Here is a 21,548-nt window from a genome sequence, read left to right on the forward strand (position 1 = left end):
TTCCTTTCCTGTGACTGGCTACCTGGACTGAACAAAGCTTTAATATTTTCCCCAATCAAAAGATCCTTAGGCAGAAAGGTCCTTACACCAGTTATAACTTCATGCTTAGTACCATTCCATTCAAGGTGGATTCTGGCTAAAGACATGCTTACAGTAAGCTCATAGAGGACTACAACATTCACACTCTGATTTGGTAAGTAATCTTGCTCTTTACAAGATCTGCTTTAACAAGAGTGACGTTAGAAGCTATAATTTGCCCTAAACAGCTTTTAACATTGACTTTTACACACTCTATGAATTTTCCCTTACCACTCCCGTAAGGAGCACTGGCACAATTTATGGGGTCACCTTGTATTGAACTCACAGGCACAGGCACTTAACATTATCAGATCTCTCCGTTCTTGATTTGTAGCTTTCTGTTTACAGCTTATCCCATTTTCTGAGCACAAATCTTCCAGTGTTTTTTTGTCAAGGAACTTATATGCTTTTTGCTAAGCCATTGCAACTGCTCTTTAACCAACCAAACTCTCACGACCAAAATTCAAATTTGGATAGCGTGCAGTTCTGACCCAAAGCTTAATTGACCTGGCTTAATTGACGTGGGTCCTAGCACGACTACACCACTGTAACGATGCTGGCTTTGTGGGACCCAGCTGAGAGTGTTAATCCTGGACAAATTGCTTAAAGCAGGGCAGTTACAGCCCAGGCCTGGGCTTCCTTTGCACACCAAGGCAAACCAAACCAGCCAAACAGAGAAGACTTTGGTTTTACCCCACTGGCTAACCATAAGTCATAAAAGCAATTCCCTTGGACAATCAAGTTTCCCAGTATCACCACCAGGGCCTCTTGTTATGGGGACGAACGGTTATGAAAACCAATACTCCAGCAAAAAAAAAAAAAAGGTTCTCCTTATCCCAAGGGACCAAGCCCCAGACCCAGGTCAATACACAAATCAGATCTTACCCACCAATCACGCTGTTGCCAATCCTTTAGCATCTAAAATCTAAAGGTTTAATCATAAAATGAAAAAGATATAGATGAGAGCCAGAATTGGTTCAATGGAATCAATTACATACAGTGATAGCAAAGTTCTTGGTTCAGGCTTGTAGCAGAGATGGAATAAACTGCAGGTTTTAATAAAGTCTCTAGAGAACATCAACAGCCGGGACGGGTCGTTCAGTCCTTTGCTCAGAGCGCCAGTTTTAGGCAAGAAGCAGGACTGAAGACAAGATGGAGATGAGGCAGCTGCATTTTCTAGTCTTTTCCGGGTGTAAGGACACCTCTTTGTTCTTACTGTGGAAAATTACAGCAAAATGGAGTTTGGAGTCACATGGGCAAGCCACATGCCCATGCACAATTCAGTTCTTTACAGGAGGCAGCCAATGCTCTCATGCCATTTTCAGCGTTCTCAGGAAGACTTCTTATGTGGACTGGAGTCTTCCAAGGTCCATTGTCAGTGAAGTGTTTCTTGGCTGGGCACTGAATGTGCACATTCCTTTCTCCAGAAGTTGACCAAATGCTTTATTAAGGCTACTTCAGAATCAGAACATATTGATATGCAAGTACATAGCCAATATTCATAACTTCAACTGAAAAAAAAACGATTCACCTTTACAGATAGTATAATCAAATCAGAACCTTTCCATAGACAACATTTGTAGAGTATTTCTTCTAATAAATATCAGTGGTTGCACCAACGATCTATACGGTCACAGATTAAATTAATAAGGTCACAGGGGTTCGTTCTGCTTTGAGCAGGGTTTGGACTAGGTGACCTCCTGAGGTCTCTTTCAACCCTAACCTTCTACGATTCAATGAACAAAAGCCCAAAGATCACTTACTGAGGGAGGGAATGGCCTGTAAAAGGGACAGCCTGAGAAGGAAGCTTTCTTCTCTCATAGGAATACTGGGCTTCACTGATCCCTCTCATTTGCTATTTGGACTACCCCAGCAGGGCAGAGCCTTTGGACTGAGCTGGCCCTAGGTGGCTGGGCCACACCATAGGAAGAGGCAGTTGTCGCTCAAAAAAAAAAGAGAGAAACACCTTGCTGCTGTATGGAGCCACCACAAGGTGTCTCTTAGGGTGAGCAGGCACCCTTCACGGTACCTTACCACAAACGGAGACCTTGGGACTTTCGCAGGGAGGTGGTAGGAAGTGGCCAAGAAGGGCCACCTTACATAGGCAGCGGATATAGTACGCCAAGGAAGGCTAAATCTCCACTGTGCTGCTGACCCACTTGCCACATTTGAAAGTGTGGACACCTGGGCTGTGGTGGCTCATGCCCCTCCTGGTCTCTGCCCCTCATGTCCCTCCCCTCTTTTCTTCCATGACTTAACCTATGCTCCATTCTTTCTGTCCTTGCAACACCTGGTTACCATGGCCTTTGCTGAGTCCTGACTCCCTCCTCTCCTCCATCCCCTCCTCCTCTGAACCCCCTGTCTGCCACTCACTGAGTCCTTCCTCTCATCCACTCACCTTCCCTGTGTCCCCCCCACCTCCCACCTGCTGAGTCCCTCCTCTGCTCCACCCCCCACCCACTGCTCTCTGAGTCCCTCCCCCTAATCCCTCATCCCCCATAGCTTCTATTCCCTGTGGCATCTCTGTCTAATAGAGAACCACATTACAAAGTGGTCCCTGGCCTCCTAGCCTCCTGTGTACAAGCCTCCTTCGCTAAGTTGTTCCAGTATCAGCAGGCACAGCGGCAGGAGAAGTCCCACAGCTGGACCAAGTGTAGGATCCAGATCTCAACCAAAAAGGAGAGGCATTCAAATGCCATAAGTGATTGAGGGTGTGTCTGCACTACAGGATTAGGCCAATGTTATTTAAGTCGATCCTCAGCCTCCGATTTATCTTCTCTCTTTCTCATGTATTTACTTGTCTGTCCACTCCCCCCATTGCAATTAGCAGAAACTGCCTGCCAGATTTTGACCTTGCATCTAAAAACCTGTTTTCTAATTAACCCTTAACTATGTGGTCTTCTATATTGTTAATTCATTGTGGCCAGTGCACATCACATGGCTGCGATTAGCTTGAGAACATTCTGAGGTAAACATCCCTCAAAATCCAGGATAACATAGGGCAGTTCCAAAACCCTCTCTTGTCATGCAGGTTTAAAGTCAGTACCGCGAGGTGAGTACATTCTGCAGATGTATTTGACCACTTTGACACGAAGATCCTTGGTGTTGATCCCATAAATGATAGGGTTGAGCATGGGGGGAATGAGGTAATGGAGGTTGGACAAGAGTATGTGAATGTGCGGAGTGATGCCCTGACCAAACCTGTGTGACAGACTGGAGAAGAGTCCAAGAGGATAAGACATCAGTAGCGCACAGATATGGGCTGTGCAGGTCTTGAGGGCTTTCTGGTTGGCTTCCTTGGAAGAGATTCTGAGGAGCGTCCTGATGATCAGACCGTAGGACAGGACAATGAGCGTCAGGTCGAACCCGATGATTACAAACGCCATCAGCAAGCCGTACACTCTGCTGGCTGTGATGTCCCCACATGACACCTTTGCCACAGTTATGTGGTCACAGTACGTATGGGGGATAATGCGGTTGGCACAGAATGGCTGCCTGCTCAGGAGCAGGGGCATAGGCAGAATGAAGAGAACAGCTCTTGTCAAACACACTAGCCCTAGCTTAGCTATTCGTGCGTTGGTGAGGATGGTGGCGTATCTCAGAGGGTTACATATGGCAACATAGCGATCAAAGGCCATTGTCACTAGGACAGCTGAGTGCATAGTAGAAAATGTGTAAAAGAAGAACATCTGGGTGAGGCAGCTCTTCACAGTAATGCTTTTCAAATTGAACCAAAAAATACACAGTGCCTTTGGCACAAAGGAGGTAGATGTGGTGATGTCTGAGAGCACCAGCATGCAGAGCAGCAGGTACATCGGCTTGTGCAGGGTCTGCTCTTTGCCTACCACAAACAGAACTGTGAAATTTCCCAACAGGCCCATAATGTAGAACGCAGAGAAAGGGATGGAAATCCAGATGTGGTCAGCTTCCAGGCCAGGGATGCCGGTTAGGATGAATATTGAAGAGTCAGAGGGGGGGAAGCTGAAATTTGCCATGAGGTGGCCGGTGCGTCGACCAGGCTCAGAAATGCTCCATGTGCCTGTGAAGGGAGAGAAGCACAGCGAGGGGGATTACACAGTTTATAACAAATAGTATGGTAACTATTTTATATTTTTATTTTAGGCACATTGTATAGTTTTACAATTCTTGGTATTAGCAACACATTACTTCCAAAAATCACCACTGGCAATAACAACAAATCCATTGCAAGTGTCCATCTACAATCATTTTTGTCATGCCACACCTTTGGCCCAATACTATTGGGATTTTGGGGTTTTAGGGTTAACCTGTGTCCTCTCTTTGCAAAATTAAGTTCTCTCTTTCCTCCTTGTCCTGAAGGATCAAACCCTGATTTCTCTTGCTTAACAGAATCCACTGACTGATTGGGTGTGCTCTCTGTGCTAACAGCTATTAGCCAGTCTTTCTTCTTCCTGTCAGCCACGTAATTTGCATCCAGCCAGACAGAAGCCCCTTCACCAGTGTTCAGATCCTTAACTCTTACCAATTCCAAGGCTGGACTCTGTCTTAAAGAGATACCATCCGTTTTCCTAACATATTAGATACAAGATTCTGTTGTCCACATGGAAACAGATGTTAAATTCACTGAGAGACTACAAGTCATAGGCAAAATGTCTAGAGGTGAGAGTGTACCTGCCATCCTGGCCTGCATTCTTGAGAGATTAACGACACAGCTCTTCTGCTCTGCAGACTTAGCTACCCAGTCTTCCCTCTCAATCTGAGAAACAGACTATTCAGAGTGATCGCTTTAGATAAAAGAAAAGGAGTACTTGTGGCACCTGAGAGACTAACCAATTTATTTGAGCTTAACCTTTTGTGAGCTACAGCTCACTTCATCGGATGCATACTGTGGAAAGTGTAGAAGATCTTTTTATACACACAAAGCATGAAAAATACCTCCTCCCACCCCACTCTCCTGCTGGTAATAGCTTATCTAATGTGATCACAGCCCTTACAACGTGTATGATAATAAAGGTGGGCCATTTGCAGCACAAATCCAGGGTTTAAAAAGAACGTCGGGGGGGGGGTAGGAAAAAACAAGGGGAAATAGGTTACCTTGCATAATGACTTAGCCACTCCCAGTCTCTATTCAAGCCTAAGTTAATTGTATCCAATTTGCAAATGAATTCCAATTCAGCAGTCTCTCGCTGGAGTCTGGATTTGAAGTTTTTCTGTTGTAAGATCGCAACTTTCCTGTCTGTAATTGCGTGACCAGAAAGATTGAAGGGTTCTCTGACTGGTTTATGAATGTTATAAATCCTGACATCTGATTTGTGTCCATTTATTCTTTTACGTAGAGACTCTCCAGTTTGACCAATGGACATGGCAGAGGGGCATTGCTGGCACATGATGGGAGAGAGGCCAGTCCTTGCCTACAGACAGGCCCCCAACCTGAAACAAATACTCACCAGCAACCACATATCACACAACAGAACCCCTAACCCAGGAACCTAATCTTGCAACAAAGCCCGTTGCCAACTGTGCCCACATATCTATTCAGGGGACACCATCACAGGGCCCAATCACATCAGCCACACTATCAGAGGCTCGTTCACTTGCACATCCACCAATGTGAAAAATGCCATCATGTGCCGCAAATTCCCTAACAATTTTCTTTTTATCTGAAGCCTTTTCATATAACTATCCATACTGGATCTTTTCAAAGCAAAGTTAATGAATTGATTCTTAGCAGAACATTTCTGGCTATCAGGAACTGAAACTTCCTTGATTAAATCACGTCCACACCCTTTAGCTACAGCAAACTGCTTGCACAGATTACCATTACCTTTTCCTAGGAGCTTCTCTAAGCAACAATTCACCCCTCACAGAAATTCTGCCCATACCCTCTTCACCTAGGGCTTGCTTTAAAGGACCATGTTCCTCAGCAACAATAGACTTTATGGCCAATCGGGGCAATTTTTACACAGTCTCCTTTCAGGCAAGTTCATAGCCTCACTAGATGAAAGGTTAGAGGTACTTTCTTTCCCACTGCAACTTTCCTGACTGTCACCAGCAACATGCAAGTTGTCAGGCTCAATAGGCTTAGGAATCATTTCCTCCTGGTTACAAGTTTCCATATTGTCAATGGGCAACATAGTCAAATCTCCTTCATGCTCTCTTTGTGCCCTAGCAATCTGATCACGCAGACCTGGTATACGCTTTCCCAGCAACACCCCAGCAACAGGCAAAATAAAAGCACCAGAATTGTTTGGTCTCTGGGATTTTGTCATGACACTAACTGGATGCAACGCAGTCACAGTGTCATTCTTCCCAGAAGACCCAAATCTAGGACCATTCCCTTAATGGTTTTAGTTGTATCCAGGACCAACTCTGAGACACCTGCATTACCCGCCACCATCACAGGCTGTACCGGTGACTGCCTTGGCATTTGCCCCTTGGGTGTGATATATCTCACTGGCGAGACACATTCACTGATTACCCCTCAGCCAAGGGAGCACGTGTGACAGGAGGCACCTCCCCCCCTGCAGAGGAAGAGCTGTGGAGAGCGTGGGGTGGCTCTGAGATGGTCAGATCTAGGGATTATTGGGGAGCATGGAGCAGACACTAGCGACCAGCGTGCTGTTGGAATCGGGGTAGCTTGGGATGGGGAAGGAGAGTATGGAGAGGGGGGCACAGAGTATAATGGGAGATTGAAAAAGGTGAGGAGCAAACTGACGGGTTTGTCCCAGGTGGCACCTGGAGCTGGGGTTCCACCGAGTCCTCTGACTCCTCAGCCTGAGCTTCCTCTCTCAATGGGCTGTTGTGACCCGCTAAAGACCCGCTCCCAGTGTTGCCTCCACCAGCGTTCCCACAGGCAGGGACACAGCTGGCTGCAGGTACAGGCAGGCTCTGACCAGCCTCTGCGTGAGCCAACGATAGAGAGATTACAGCCAAAATAACCCCCAGCTCCCTAGCCCACGACCCCAGAGCTGTACCGGACTGAAATGGTCCAAACTCCAACCAGTATGAATTTCTTTCCTGGTTTGCCCCTCCCTCAATTTGGGGACACAGTGCACGCTTTTGGTAACCAAGCTGATATTTCCCCGCGCCCCACACACTTCACTTAACGGCATCCTGGGTTTCGATTAAAACATCAAACAAGTTTATGAATTACACCTTGGGTTTCTCAGGTTTCCATACACAGGTTAGAAATCCCTTTGGCCGGGGTCCAGCACTTCCCTCAGTCAGGCTTATTTCCTCACATCTTTCCCGTCCTCTTGAGTGGAGAGGCCCTTCCCAACCAGCTACCTAGATTGAAGGCATCTTGCCTCTGGGTGTTACTGATTTGTAACTAGAATTGAAAAACAGATCATAGAATATCAGGGTCGAAAGGGACCTCAGGATGTCATCTAGTCCGACCACCTGCTCAAAGCTGGACCAATCCCCAATTTTTGCCCCAGATCCCTAAATGGCCCCTTGAAGGATTGAACTCACAACCCTGGGTTTAGCAGGTCAATGCTCAAACCACTGAGCTATTCCTCCCTCCTACATATTGATACATAGTCAATATTCATGACTTCAGGTACACAAATCATACATGCATACAAACAGGGTAATCATATTCAGAAGATCATAACTTTTCCAATGACATCTTGCATAACACATCTGACATGAAATGTATCAGAAATATGCTATAATCATATCATAATAATATCACGATGAGAAATAGGGGTGCAGTGTCACACAAAGGTTAATTGTTCTTTCTACGGGTGAAATGCCTGAAGTTACACAACAACAACGACGATTGGAAATAAAACTGAGTAAACGTTGTGACACCCAGGTTGCAGTTCTGTGGCTGCCAGGGCAAGGAGACCCATAGACCAGCACAAATGCACCCAGGGCCAGGAAAGTTCCCAGCGCTGACCTTAGACCAACAATTCCAAAGAAAATTTTAATTTCTGCAGCACTGCCCACCTGGCAAGTATATACCGCTCCCTGTCCCCAACACACTCAGCTCCACGTGTCTGTCCCTGTGTACCTGCTGCCTGTCCCCACAACCCTCAGTGCTTCCCTGTTCTCTGTGTACACACCCTGCTTTCCTCCCCTACCCTCAGCACTGCCCACTTGCCCATTTACAACCTGCTTCCTTCCTCCATAACTCTGAGTGCTGGCTACTCGTCCATGTAGTTCTCCAACCCCGCACAACTTCCAGCCCTGGCACACAGTGCTGCCCCTCACCCAAAACCAAAAACAGGAGCAAGACCCCACAGAGGCAGCTCACAGAAATATCTCCTCAGACGAGGTTAAACTCAGTGTCTGCCTGCACAGGGAAAAGGGGGAGATCAGCCTAAACTGCCTTTCTGGGGTGAAGGGAACCCCAGCAGCAGCTCAGCCTGTGCATGAAAGGAGAGAGGGACAGATCCAGTGGGAGGGAGAGCGGATGTGGAGATTAAAAATAACCACTCTCAGTAACTCTTCCTCAGAATGACTGTCAAATTTTCTTCCCCATTCTGAACTCTAGGGTAGAGATGTGGGGACCTGCATGAAAGACCCCCTAAGCTTATTCTTACCATCTTAGGTTAAATCTTCCCCAAGGTACAAACTTTTACCTTTTGTCCTTGGACCTTATGCTGCCACCACCAAGCGTTTTAAACAAAGAACAGGGAAAGAGCCCACGTGGAAACATCTTCCTCCCAAAATATCCCCCAAAACCCTACACCCCCTTTCCTGGGGAAGGCTTGATAAAAATCCTCACCTCTTTGTATAGGTGAACACAGATCCAAACCCTTGGATCTTAAGAATAATGAAAAAGCAATCAGGTTCTTAAGAAAAGAATTTTAATTAAAGAAAAGTAAAAGAATCACCTCTGTAAAATCAGGATGGTAAATACCTTACAGGGTAATCAGATTCAAAACATAGAGAATCCCTCTCGGCAAAACCTTAAGTTGCAAAAAGACATACAAACAGGAATATACATTCCATTCAGCACAACTTACCAGCCATTTAATCAACACAGAAATCTAACGCATATCTAACTAGATTACATACTAAGTTCTAAGATTCCCTTCCTTTTCTTTTCCCGGCAAAAGCAACTCTCTCTCTCTCTCTCTCTCTCTCTCTCTCTCTCTCTCTCACACACACACACACACACACCCTTTGTTTCCTCCCCCTCCAGATTTGAAAATATCTTGTCTCCTCATTGGTCATTTTGGGTCAGGTGCCAGTGAGGTTCCTTAGCTTCTTAACCCTTTACAGGTGAAAGGATTTTGCCTCTGGCCAGGAGGGATTTTATAGCACTGTATACAGAAAGGTGGTTACCCTTCCCTTTATATTTATGACAATGACATAAAGCTTTAACATATTGCAGCCCCTTAGAAAACCAGACACCCCTTCCTGTGGCTGCTTTTCCATCTTGGCAATTGCTGATGTTACCACAAGGCTGTAGTGGGGCTGCTCATGGGGAAGGGGCGGTTGAGATGGGGGATGGTGTCAGATACAATCTGGCACAATGTGGTTTACATTATTTTGCAGTCTGAGACCCCCACCAATCCTAGGAGAACTTGTGATGCTTCTTTGCTCTGTGCATTAAGCAGGATGTTCATTCCCCATGTGGATACTGCACATCCCCACTCCTCTCCACACACTGTGCATTCCTGGACCACCCCAGGGTTAGATTTCTCACACCACCTGGTTTCCTCTAAGGCAGAAACATGCTTTTATTTTTACTGCCTTTTGGGCTTCCCGAACCAGAGATGCAGGGGCACAAAGAGAGCAGACCCCTCTCCTGCCCTAAAAAAAACGTTACACTGATTGATTGGAACCTCTAAACCTCTGAGTGAGATTTCAGGACACGAATAACCATTTCAAGTAACTGCTTAGGTGAATTCCTGTCCAGATGGTCCCTGACTTGAACCTGGAACTTTTCCTGAGCCCTTCACAATAACTTTAATTCAGAAACAAGCAACTTACCAAAATCCTGATCAACAGGGGTTGCAAATGAATGTACGAATCTCACATGCCTGACACTCAACGTGCCAATCAGTGACCTTTATGATTGAACTGAACAGTCCCTGCAGACTCTCTGTTTGGCCAGGACTCCCGGACAATTCCCTAGGCTCTGTGAGCAGTGGAAAGAGCAGAAAATAGACCCTGGAGAACTTCAGCTTGAGAGCCTCCCCCGGGAGTGGAGAATAATTGGCCGATAATCAGGGCTCAGATCGTTAAGGGATCCTGAGTGTAATGTACTGCCAACTGCACTGTGGGTGGCAATGCTGCCAGAAGATATGGGACCAAGACCTATTTTTAATAAATTGTATCAGGGTACACGCTGCATACCGCCCATGCAATTGTAATGTCCCATCCATTAGTCTTTGAAAAATCAATGCCACTCCATGTAGGCCAAACGACGTGATCCTGAATTGACGAGAGCCAAAGGAGGTGAAAAGCTTTCTTCTCCCAGGATTCTGCCATCAAAGGCATTTGCCCGTATCCCTTTGTGAGGTCTAAAGTGCATATATATTTGGCAGCTGAAACTCTTCTATGTGTTCATCTATTCTATGCATCAGAAATTGATGCAGAAATGGATTGCTCACTGTGCGGCACACGGGAGGTGAGTAGGCGAGCCGGAGGGGAGGGGGGGATGATGAGCCGAGCACGGGGGCACTAAGTTCTTCCTGTCTTCCACCCCTTCCTCCATGGCCCTCCTCTCTGCCACTCGCTGAGTCCCTCCTCTCCTACACCCTCATCCCCCAAGGCTGCTACCATATGCGACTCACCAGCGAAAAACAGAGCATATTTTTAAAAGTGGACCCTGAGCTCCTGGCCCCCTGTGTTCCAGCCCCCTTGGCAGAGCTGGTCCAGCATCACCAGGTATAGCAGCAGGAGGAGTCGGAGAACGGGGCCAGGTATAGCAGCCAAACATCAACCAAAGAGCAGAGACGTGCGAATGCCATAGGCAATGAAGGGTGTGTCTACATTACAAATGTAAGCCAATTTTATTTAAATTAACATAGAGCCTCTGATTTAATAAGTCAATTTTCCATGTCCCCACTATGCGCATTGTGCAGGCTGAGTGCATCTTCACTGCCAGGGCTTGCATCGACGCACGGAGCGCTGCACTGTGGAGAAATATCCCACCGTGCGTGGAGCCAAGTGGAATTTTTGGTTGGGCTTGCAATGCCTCATGTGACCAGAACATTTGTGCTAGTGGTTATAGAAACATGGCATTAGCCTCCCACAATGCACTTATCTCCCTCCCTCCCTGAAATCAATAACAAACAAACCAAGGCTTTTTCACGCCTTTTTTCCAACGCCTGGCTTACCTGCGCAGATGCCACAGTACAGCAAGCATGGACCCCGCTCAGCTGTACATTGTTGTTGTGGGCATTACAAATCCCTGGCACCTTATCCTGCAGTATTTTCTCAGCTTAAGCAGGTTCCTCCAGGTGCAAGAATAGGATGCAAAGCAAGCAGCCCTGGTGGAAGCCATAGGTGGAGCATTTTGCAGATGCTGGTGACAATCGTGCGTCACCTTGACATGGTGGAAGTTGCTGATACACGCATTTTAGAAGAGCAGATTGTGCCCTCAGGAATGTGTCTAACAGGGTCTCAAGGCTGTAAACTCTGGAATAACCCATACCAGGTTAATGAATAATCAGAAGGAAGCCTCTTGCTTGAGCATTGGAACTGCTTGCTTAACAAGTTTTCCTTAAGGGACATGTCATTCTCTTACTGATGTATAAATAAGGTGGAAAAGTTTGAGGACTCTTTGGGATAGGACTCTCTCTCTGGATGCATCTTGTGGTCCCCACTGGTAGAAGGGCTGCTGCTGTGCCACTCGAGAGCCACACTCAGCTTTGGTCATTATCAAGGGTTGGGGCTGTTTTACGACCCTGTTGCAGACGTGTGTCAGTGCTTGAGACCAAGTAAAATGTATCTTTAAGTGAAAGTGCTCTTGTGTCGTCCTGTTTGTGCCGGCCACCTATCGGTCGGACGGCCGTGTCTCCTCTGGTTTATTTCCTGACACCACCTCACACAGAGTAAAAGTTACCAAGAGCTCTGGGTTGAAAGAAGCCTGGGTAGCAGGGGGACAAGGACAGCTTGCTTACAATTGCACTGCAATATGAAAGAATCACAGAATAACACAACCGCAAGGAAACTTGAGAGGTCATCTAGTCCAGTTCCCTGCACTCGTGGCAGGACTAAGTATTATCTAGACCATTCCTGACAGTTGTTTGTCTAACCTGCTCTTAAAAATCTCCAATGATGGAGATTCCAAAACCTCACTGGGCAATTTATTCCAGTGCTTCACCACCCGGACAGTTAGGAAGTTTTTCCTAATGGCCAACCTAAACCTCCCTTGTTGCAGTTTAAGCCCATTGCTTCTTGTCCTATCATCAGAGATTAAGAAAAAAACAGTTTTTCTTCCTTCTCCTTATAACAACCTTTACATACTGAAAGCTCAGTCTTCTCTTTTCCAGATTAAAAAAAGCCCAATTTTTTTAACCTTCCCTCAGAGGTCATGTTTTCTAAATCTTTAATCATTTTTGTTGTTCTTCTCTGGACTTTCTCCAATAGGTCCACATCTTTCCTGAAATGTGGCACCCAGAACTGGACACAATACTCCAGTTGAGGCCTAATCAGCGCGGAGTAGAAGGGAAGAATTACTTTTCATGTCTTGCTTACAGCACTCCGGATAATACATCCCAGAAGGATGTTCAATGCTAGACATGGTAGTGAAAAAGCACTCCATTGACCAAATATGCATAATGTGGACACGCACCTTAAACTTTATAAAATCAGACTCTAAAGGTCGACTTAAATAAATTCAACCTAATTTTGGCATTCCTTACAATGATCAGGTGGTGGTAGCATTGGGATGTCTGGAGCAGGTGGTGGCAGAATTGGGATGTCTTGTTAGTTCTCCACCTGACTAGACCAGCCCAGACCACCAACTGGGGGCACAACCTGATGGCTGGAAAGGATTGGCCCCAGGACCCGCTTTAGGGGGTAGCAAATAGGGCAATTGCCTGGGGCCCCACATCAGAGGGGGTGTGTCACAAAGTTAAATTACATCATATCTTTTGAGTCACTGTGGGTATTGTAATGCAAGTATCACCATAATTTAATTTCTAAATGTCAAAATAAATCACACTAAAGCAGAGGTTTTCAAACTATGGGTAGCACCCTCCTAGGGGGTATGGAGGAATGTTTCGGGGAGATGGTGACTGGCAATGTCAGGTGTTTGGGGCTTCAGCCCTGGACAACAGTGCTCAGGGTTCGGCCCCGGGCAATGGGACCACTTCTTAGCTTCAGACCTAGGCCCAAGCGAGTCTAATACCAGTCTTGATTACAGCAGAGTTAAGGCCACCATCCTTGATTATATGGATGTCATGAAAAGACACTCTGGTGTTCCTTTCATGAACAGAAATATCTACCACGGGCCTGGCACCCGGTGATAGCCCAAGACTGGTGGAACACTGCTTGTGATGCCTAAAACCTGAGATCAGCACCCGCCACGACTGGACTCCCTGCCCATCCTGGCTAATAGCCACTGATGGACTCTTTGGACCCATCCCGTGGAACTCTTTGCCAGAGGATGTTGGGCAGGACAAGATTATAATTGGTGCCTACTGTTAGGGGGCTTATTCCTTCACCCACTTACTTCCCTGGTCCTTCTCGCATGAACAGAGAGCAACAATACCCGAAGTCCAAAGGTGCAAACAATTCGATGTTTATTGGGGTGAACTTCCAGCAAGCATGATTCCAGTTTCCTTCCTTTGTATCCTCCTTCCCAGCTCTAACACCACAAAGCCTTACACCTGTGTCCTTGTTCCCATTCCTGCCCTTAGCCAAACATGATTCCAACTTCCTTACTCCCATTCCCTGTTCCCATTTCCCCCTTTAGCAAAACATGATTCCAATTTTCTTACCCCCATTCCCTGTTCCCATCTCCCACACCCACATGCCCACCCCCACCCACACCCACACCCACTTCCTCATTGACTACAGATTATATAGTAAAACTTGAGTTCTGCTTAGCTATACCTTAACCAATCATTTTCCTGAAATTTAACTAACCAATCCTAACATATTGTAACATGATTATGTAACCAATTATATCCCACCACCTCAATTAGTTTACACCCAGCAAAATTAATTATACAGCAGACAGAAACAATCACAGAACCAGACAGAGATTATACAGACAAACAACAGCAAAGTGGGAACTATAATGACAAAACAATACAGAAGTGAGGATTTCACATCCCAGCTATTGATAAGTGAGTTCTTGCCAGACAGGATGCTATCAAACTAAGTTTCCTTTTACATTTTCTTGGCACTTCCCTTTCTCTGGAGGTGATAGGAATACAATCCTGTCCTGATAGTGCCTAATAGCCCAATAGCACCTTATTTCAATGTGACTAGTTTGGAAAGTGAGGATGTGACCGTTCGCTTCCCAGCTTATGGCTGCCTCTTCTGCTTAGCCAAAGACCTTAGCCTAAGAACAGGGCCTCAGACTGTCACAGGGAGAGAAGACCCTTACACCAGCAGACAGTGATTTTGATTCTTTCTTTTATACCTCTATCACTAGCCAAGTGATAAGAATACACCTAAATTCTTAGAGTATAGGCCTTTGCAGACAGGCCTGAATATCTATATCCTAACACCTACTGCCTTTGTTCCTTGAATAACCTGAGTCCCACCGAATGTGTCTGAACATCTCCTTCCAAACTCCCCATTCTAATTATAGCCTGTCAGCGACTCTAGCAGCCCACAAGACTCAGGACACATGCTGATCACTGAAGGGGGCTCAGGAAGCTGCTCCTCCCCGTGACATGATATTGCACGATGAGGGTTTATGACTGATCAGGGGCAATCTGTGCTGCCCTCGGTCAGAGAGAGGCTATCAAATGGGAGTGCCTATTACTCTGTGTTTGAAACAAAGATGTGCGAGAGCCTTTCCATGTGCATGTTGTGTTTTCAGGGATTCAGCACAGAGCACGTCAGCTGCAAGGAGGAGGGGATGGTCAGGTTCTATGATGATGGTCAGCCGCACGGAAATGCTGATAGATAAATTCTTACATCTAAACTTTTACTCTTCCTTTTCTCTCTCTGGTTTCAGTAGTGCTGGACAACTCTATCAAGTCTGCAAGACTCTGTTTGCTCTCACAATCCCAGCCACTGTTATTGGCAAATAATATCTTCACTCCCGGGGAGGCTTTCAGGCTGAAGTTCTCCAGGGTCTATTTTCTGCTCTTCCCAAGGCTCATGGAGACAAGAGAATTGTCTAGGAATCCTGGCCAACCTAGAGTCTGCAGGGACTGGACAGAGGGATCATAAAGGTCACTGTCCTGCACCCTGAGGGTCAGACATGTGAGATTCATACGCTGATTCTCAGGGCTCTGCCTTCCTATTGAGGTAAGGAGATTTCGTCTCTCCATTGAGTGGGATTGCGGTGAGTTGCCTGTTTCTGCAATAAAGTTAGTGCTGAGGGCTCAGGAAGGGTTCCAGGTACAAATCAAAAACCAGCTAGGCAGGAATTCACCAGCACGGCAACTTGAACTCTTTAGTATTCTCAGAAACGCCAATGGATTTACCTGGGAAAATTGCAAAATTGCAAAATTGAAAATTACCTACAAAGGTAATGGAAATAATTACGACAAATATTTGCTTTTAAGGTCAGTTCCTTGTTTCTTCTTGTGTTCTTCTATCTATCTCAGTAGCTTCCTTTTTTTGAGCTCTCTGGTTTTCTGGTTCTCTCCAGTTTTCCAGTTCAGCAACTTCACTGCCCTGTTAGGTGAAATCTTGGTCCCACTGAGATCAGTGGCAAAACTCCTAACTTCACCAGCATTTCACCCTAACTCCACATGTAGGGACTTAAATAAATGGCCTGCGTTCACCAACCATGAGCCTCCGGTGACTGAAACTGGAGTCATCCCGTGGCCTCTAAGATGGTGTAAGCTCATTTGGAACAAAGAAGAACTGACAGGGGAGTTGCTCACATCTCAAACACCCAGGCTTAAAATTACAGAACAGTCAGGATACAAAAATATTTCAGGGCGGGAGAGGGGTCAGTATTTAATATTGGTAGCCAGACACTGAACAAGATTGTTTTGAATAACATGTGCCTTACTTCGGATGTAGTTTCAGAGTAGCAGCCATGTTAGTCTGTATCCACAAAAAGAAAAGGAGTACTTGTGGCACCTTAGAGACGAACCAAGTCCATGTGTGACTGGTACTATCGGGGCATTTGTTGACCCAATTTGCAGTTACTGTGGAACTTAATTTTTTTACCAATTTGTTTTTCCCAAGCCTTTGTGTTCGTTGTTGACATTCGTTTCTTGATTTTTTACCAGTGTGTTGGTTAAATAGTTTGGCAATGTTGTGCACATTGTAAAAGATGTACATCAATAATACAGTACAACAATAATACAGTAACCCAGCAATAACCCAGTTGCTTTTACATAGTAGCCAAGTTTAACTTAACTGGCAATGGTTTCTAGCTGATCGCCAACTTCATTGTCCATATATGGTAGGCTCTCTTCCCAGTACAGTCGCCAGTGTCTTCTCCATGCTCCCCAGTCATCCCTGGCTCCCACAACCTCCAAACCACCCCACGCACCCCACAGCTCCTCCTCTGCAGGAAGTGAGCTGCCTCCTGGTACACCTGCTCCCTTGCCCGGGGGTAATCGGTGACTGTGTCTCACTGTACAGTAATCTCACACAGAGAGGAATGCAAAGGCACCCGTGGTGCTGCTCTTGTTACAACCATACACACTGTGTGCAGCTTGGTGCACAGCTACACAGGAACAACGCACAAGCTGAGAAGTAGCCACATTATATAATGGAAGCAGGCAACCCTGACACATGTGAGGGCCGAGATCAATACAGCTGCCATGTGCAGGAGCCCATGGCAGTTGCCTGAAACAGTGGGAAACAGACAATAAAACCAGGACTCTCTGCAATCGTTTGTTAGCTATTAGCCATTCACAGGAACGGTTGTACATTCCTCAGTGTGGAGATTTTATGGGCTCAAGTCAGTATTTTTCTCATCTAAAATGTTCATCCATGCAGATCCTCATGGGATTCCTCAGCTTCATGAAATACATATGTATTGTAACGTTTTCAAGTTGCCACCATCACATGAGACTTTGTTGCCATAGGGCTACATTTACCATGGCCATGAACAGAAAAAATGACTTCAGTAAGCTCAGGCACAACCCTGAAAGCAAAAGGCCTCCAGCTGACTCCTGGGGACATGTTTTTAGATTCCAAGGCCAGAAGAGATCATTGTGATCATCTAGTCTGACTTTCTGTACAGCACAGGCTGGAGAATTTCCCTAAAATTATTCCTAGGGCAGATCTGTTAGAGAAATATCCATCCTTAGTTTAAAACTTCTCAGTGATGGAGAATCTGCCATGACCCTTGGTAAATTGTTCCAATGTTTAATTACTCTCACCGTTTTAAAAATGTATGCCTTATTTCCAGTCAGAATTGTATCATGTTACATCCGTGTATGCCAGACTGAAAAGCCTGTAGTTAACTAGTTGTTCCCCATGTAGGTACTTAGAGACTATTGTCAAGTCACCCCTTAGCCACCTTTGTAAAGCTAAATAGATTGAGCTCCTTAAGTCTATCCCTATAAGGCAGGTTTTTTGATATTTTAATCATTCTTGTGACTCTTCTCTGAACCCTCTTGAATGTATCAACATCCATCTTTAATCCTGGACACCAGAACTGGACACAGGCTTCCAGCAGCAGTCGCACCAGAGTGAAATAAAGAGGTAAAATAACTCCTCCACCTGTCCCTGAGATTCCCCTGTTTATCATCCCAAGATCACATTGTTTTTTTTGGCTGCAGGGTCACACTGGGAACTCATGTTTAGCTAATTATTCCTTCAGACCCCCAAATCTTATTCAGAGTCATTGTGATTCCCACTATAGTCTCCCATCATGTCAGCTTTGCCGACATTCTTTGTACCTAGATGGATCTATCTACACAGCTATATTAGAAGACACATAGTTTTCTTCGACCAGTTTATCAACGAATCCAGATTGCTCTGAATCAGCGACCTGTCCTCCTCATTATTTACCATCACCCAATTTTTGTGTCATCTGCAAAGTTTATATCTATATTGAGGCATGAGAAGGGTTGGCAGCTGAGTTGCTGACAATTGTCTCTGCTTATACTTCTTAGTTAACAACTGTAACTAATTGTGACAGGATCCTAAGTGTGCAGTCTGGAAAGGTGGGACGGCAGTGTCCCCTTAACTCTCCAGCCTGGGCTGTCTCTCACAATGCTTTGCTAGTGACAAACAGGAAACTCCTCCAGGCGCTGTTATCACTCAGCACAAGCACATGTGGAGCCCACACCCAGCTAGATTGCATGAATGCTCCCAAAGCCACTCATGAATCACACAGAGAAAGGCACCAGCCAAATCCCCCCAGCTCCGAGCCCTGTATCTCAGGAATATACCATCTTGCACTGCTCAAGATGAGCAGGGCAAGTTTATTAATTAGTTCAGCACTTCATCAATGGAAAGTGGATATGTTATGTTTGATGCATATTCAATAGGGGATTTTTCCCTTTTTCGTCATTTGTAATCCCTCACCTTACTAATGCCGCAGTGTCTATTTCCTATAGGTCAGTATATCATTGACCTCAACTTATTATCACATGCGTCAATTCATTACCATGGCCCCTTTGTGATTAGGTATCACATTTGTTATTTCTGTCCTAACCAGTAATTTCATTCTGATCTGACCTGGTTATTTTGTTTTTTTCCAAGTTGTGGTGTACCTGTTAAGTTTAAAAGGGTATGAACTTAGGAAGGTCCCCATGCTACCTTGCTTTAACACATCATATGTGGACCTTATGCTTTAGCTCAACACCATCTATCTAGGTGACAGGTCCTGAACATAGGTGAGCCAACTTTGCTATCTGGGTGAATGGTCCCAGACATGTATATGATAACTTTGCCTTAGTGCAACATACAGGATGTGGCCTTTAAGTCCTTTATGTTACAGCCAAACTACTTTACTATAAAGCTGTTATAACTTTTTATAATAAAACAAATAATCAAAACAATAAGGAAATAAGAAATTTATAGGAAAATATATCTCTATAGGCAAGTAAGCAGGTTAGCCCTATAGGCTACATGGGGAAAGGAGAAAAGGTCAAATGTGGGGCCACTGTGTTCTGTTCTATACTCATAGTCCCTGGAGAACACAAGTCCAGGCATGTCTGCTGGGCACTGTTGTGTTGCCAGGCAAGGTTGAGTAATTCCTGTGATATGACCTTGTGCAAGCCAGTCATTGCATTGTAGCTCAATTGCTGGACAGTGGATGTTGATGATTGTTTGACACCTGCCCAGGCTTTGTTTACTTTTTCTTGCTGTTCTCTCTGTGGAGCTGCTGATTCCCAGCTCACAGCATGATTAAGTGACAACCATCAAATGCACTCTCATAACTTCATATGCACTAATGCTTACATATTTAGATAGAACAATGACTTTCAGTAAATCATAATCTTTCCCTGATACCTCACATGGCCTGCTATATACGCAATATCATGATTATCTATCAGTGAGAAATATGGGGGTTACAGGGCACTGCTGATATATTCAGTATCACACTTATGTCTCAGACAAAGCTGGGTACCTGCAAGAAAGTGGCTCACCAAAAGAAACACGGGAAGTAACAGAGGTGCAGGCCTGTAGCGATAAATACCAAGATGCCTGTGCCCTTCATGCCAACTCTATTGAGCAAAAAGTCATAGCCCAGCATGATAATGTCTCTTTCCATGGGGAAAAGCTGGCTCCTTTCCAAAGTGGGCCTTGCATCATAGATCAGACCTATGGTCCATCCAATCCAGTTTCCTCTCTCTGACAGTGACAGCCACAGGTGCTGCAGAAGAAGGTGAAAGAAAGCCTGCAGTGGGTGGCTGGGGGGATGACCTGACCATCGGGAGAGTGTCACCCGAATGCCTAACAGCTAGAGATTGGCTTGTGCCCTGAAAAACATGGGTGTATAGGCTTTCCAAAATATTGATTTGGCTGTAACTATTGTAACTGGATAGTCCCACTCTCCATGTAAATGTCCAAACCCTTCCTGATTCTTGCTTAGCTCATGGCCTCAACTACCTCTTGTGACAATGAGTCCCTCAGTCTAATTAGGCATTGAGTGAAGAGAGTAGTATTTATTATCAGTTTTGAATTGGCCACATTTCAGTTTAATTGAATATCTTGTGTTATAAGATGGGGGAACACATTCTCAATGTACTCTGTGTTAGGATATAGATATTCAGGTCTGTCTGTAAAGGCCTATACTCTAAGAATTTAGGTGTATTCTTATCACTTGGCTAGTTATAGAGGCAAAGAAGAAAGAATCAAAATCACTGTCTGCCGGTGTAAGGACCTTCTCTTATTGTCACAGTCTGAGGCCCTGTTCTTAGGCTAAGGCCTTTTGCTAAGCAGCAGAGGCAGCCATAAGCTAGGAAGCAACCGGTCACCTCCTCACATTCCAAACTAGTCACGTTGAAATAAGGTTGCTGGAATTGGCGGCTGTGATTGCAGAGCCATTGGCCATTATCTTTGAAAACTCGTGGCGAACCGGGGAAGTCCCGGATTACTGGAAAAATGCTAATGTAGTGCCAATCTTTAAAAAAGGGAAGAAGGAGGATCCTGGGAACTACAGGCCAGTCAGCCTCACCTCAGTCCCTGGAAAAATCATGGAGCAGGTCCTCAAAGAATCAATCCTGAAGCACTTGCATGAGAGGAAAGTGATCAGGAACAGGCAGCATGGATTCACCAAGGGAAGGTCATGCCTGACTAATCTAATCGCCTTTTATGATGAGATTACTGGTTCTGTGGATGAAGGGAAAGCAATGGATGTATTGTTTTTGACTTTAGCAAAGCTTTTGACAGTCTCCCACAGTATTCTTGTCAGCAAGTTAAGGAAGTATGGGCTGGATGAATGCACTATAAGGTGGGTAGAAAGCTGGCTAGATTGTTGGGCTCAACGGGTAGTGATCAATGGCTTCATGTCTAGTTGGCAGCCGGTATCAAGTGGAGTGCCCCAAGGGTTAGTCCTGGGGCCGGTTTTGTTCAATATCTTAATAAATGATCTGGAGGATGCTGTGGATTGCACTCTCAGCAAATTTGCGGATGATACTAAACTGGGAGGAGTGGTAGATACGCTGGAGGGGAGGGATAGGATACAGAAAGACCTAGACAAATTGGAGGATTGGGCCAAAAGAAATCTGATGAGGTTCAATAAGGATAAGTGCAGGGTCCTGCACTTAGGATGGAAGAACCCAATGCACAGCTACAGACAAGGGACCGAATGGCTAGGCAGCAGTTCTGCGGAAAAGGACCTAAGGGTGACAGTGGACGAGAAGCTGGATATGAGTCAGCAGTGTGCCCTTGTTGCCAAGAAGGCCAATGGCATTTTGGGATGTATAAGTAGGGGCATAGCGAGCAGATCGAGGGACGTGATCGTTCCCCTCTAT

At 45.5% G+C, this 21,548-nt stretch overlaps 1 protein-coding gene across 1 annotated transcript; it reads right to left on the bottom strand.

The window, feature by feature from the left end:
* Window positions 1-3,101: 3,101 nt before the first annotated feature.
* LOC311514476 (olfactory receptor 52P1-like) lies at window positions 3,102-4,735 on the bottom strand (the record flags this gene model as incomplete). The annotated part of the gene is made up of 2 exons (XM_084617042.1): window positions 3,102-4,117; window positions 4,729-4,735. 2 exons carry the CDS (start codon window positions 4,733-4,735, stop codon window positions 3,102-3,104), a joined length of 1,023 nt encoding a protein of 340 aa, XP_084473168.1.
* Window positions 4,736-21,548: the final 16,813 nt, after the last annotated feature.

Source organism: Lepidochelys olivacea (genome assembly GCF_965140295.1).
Source record: "Lepidochelys olivacea isolate rLepOli2 genome assembly, chromosome: 1".
Lineage (NCBI taxonomy): Eukaryota > Metazoa > Chordata > Testudines > Cheloniidae > Lepidochelys > Lepidochelys olivacea.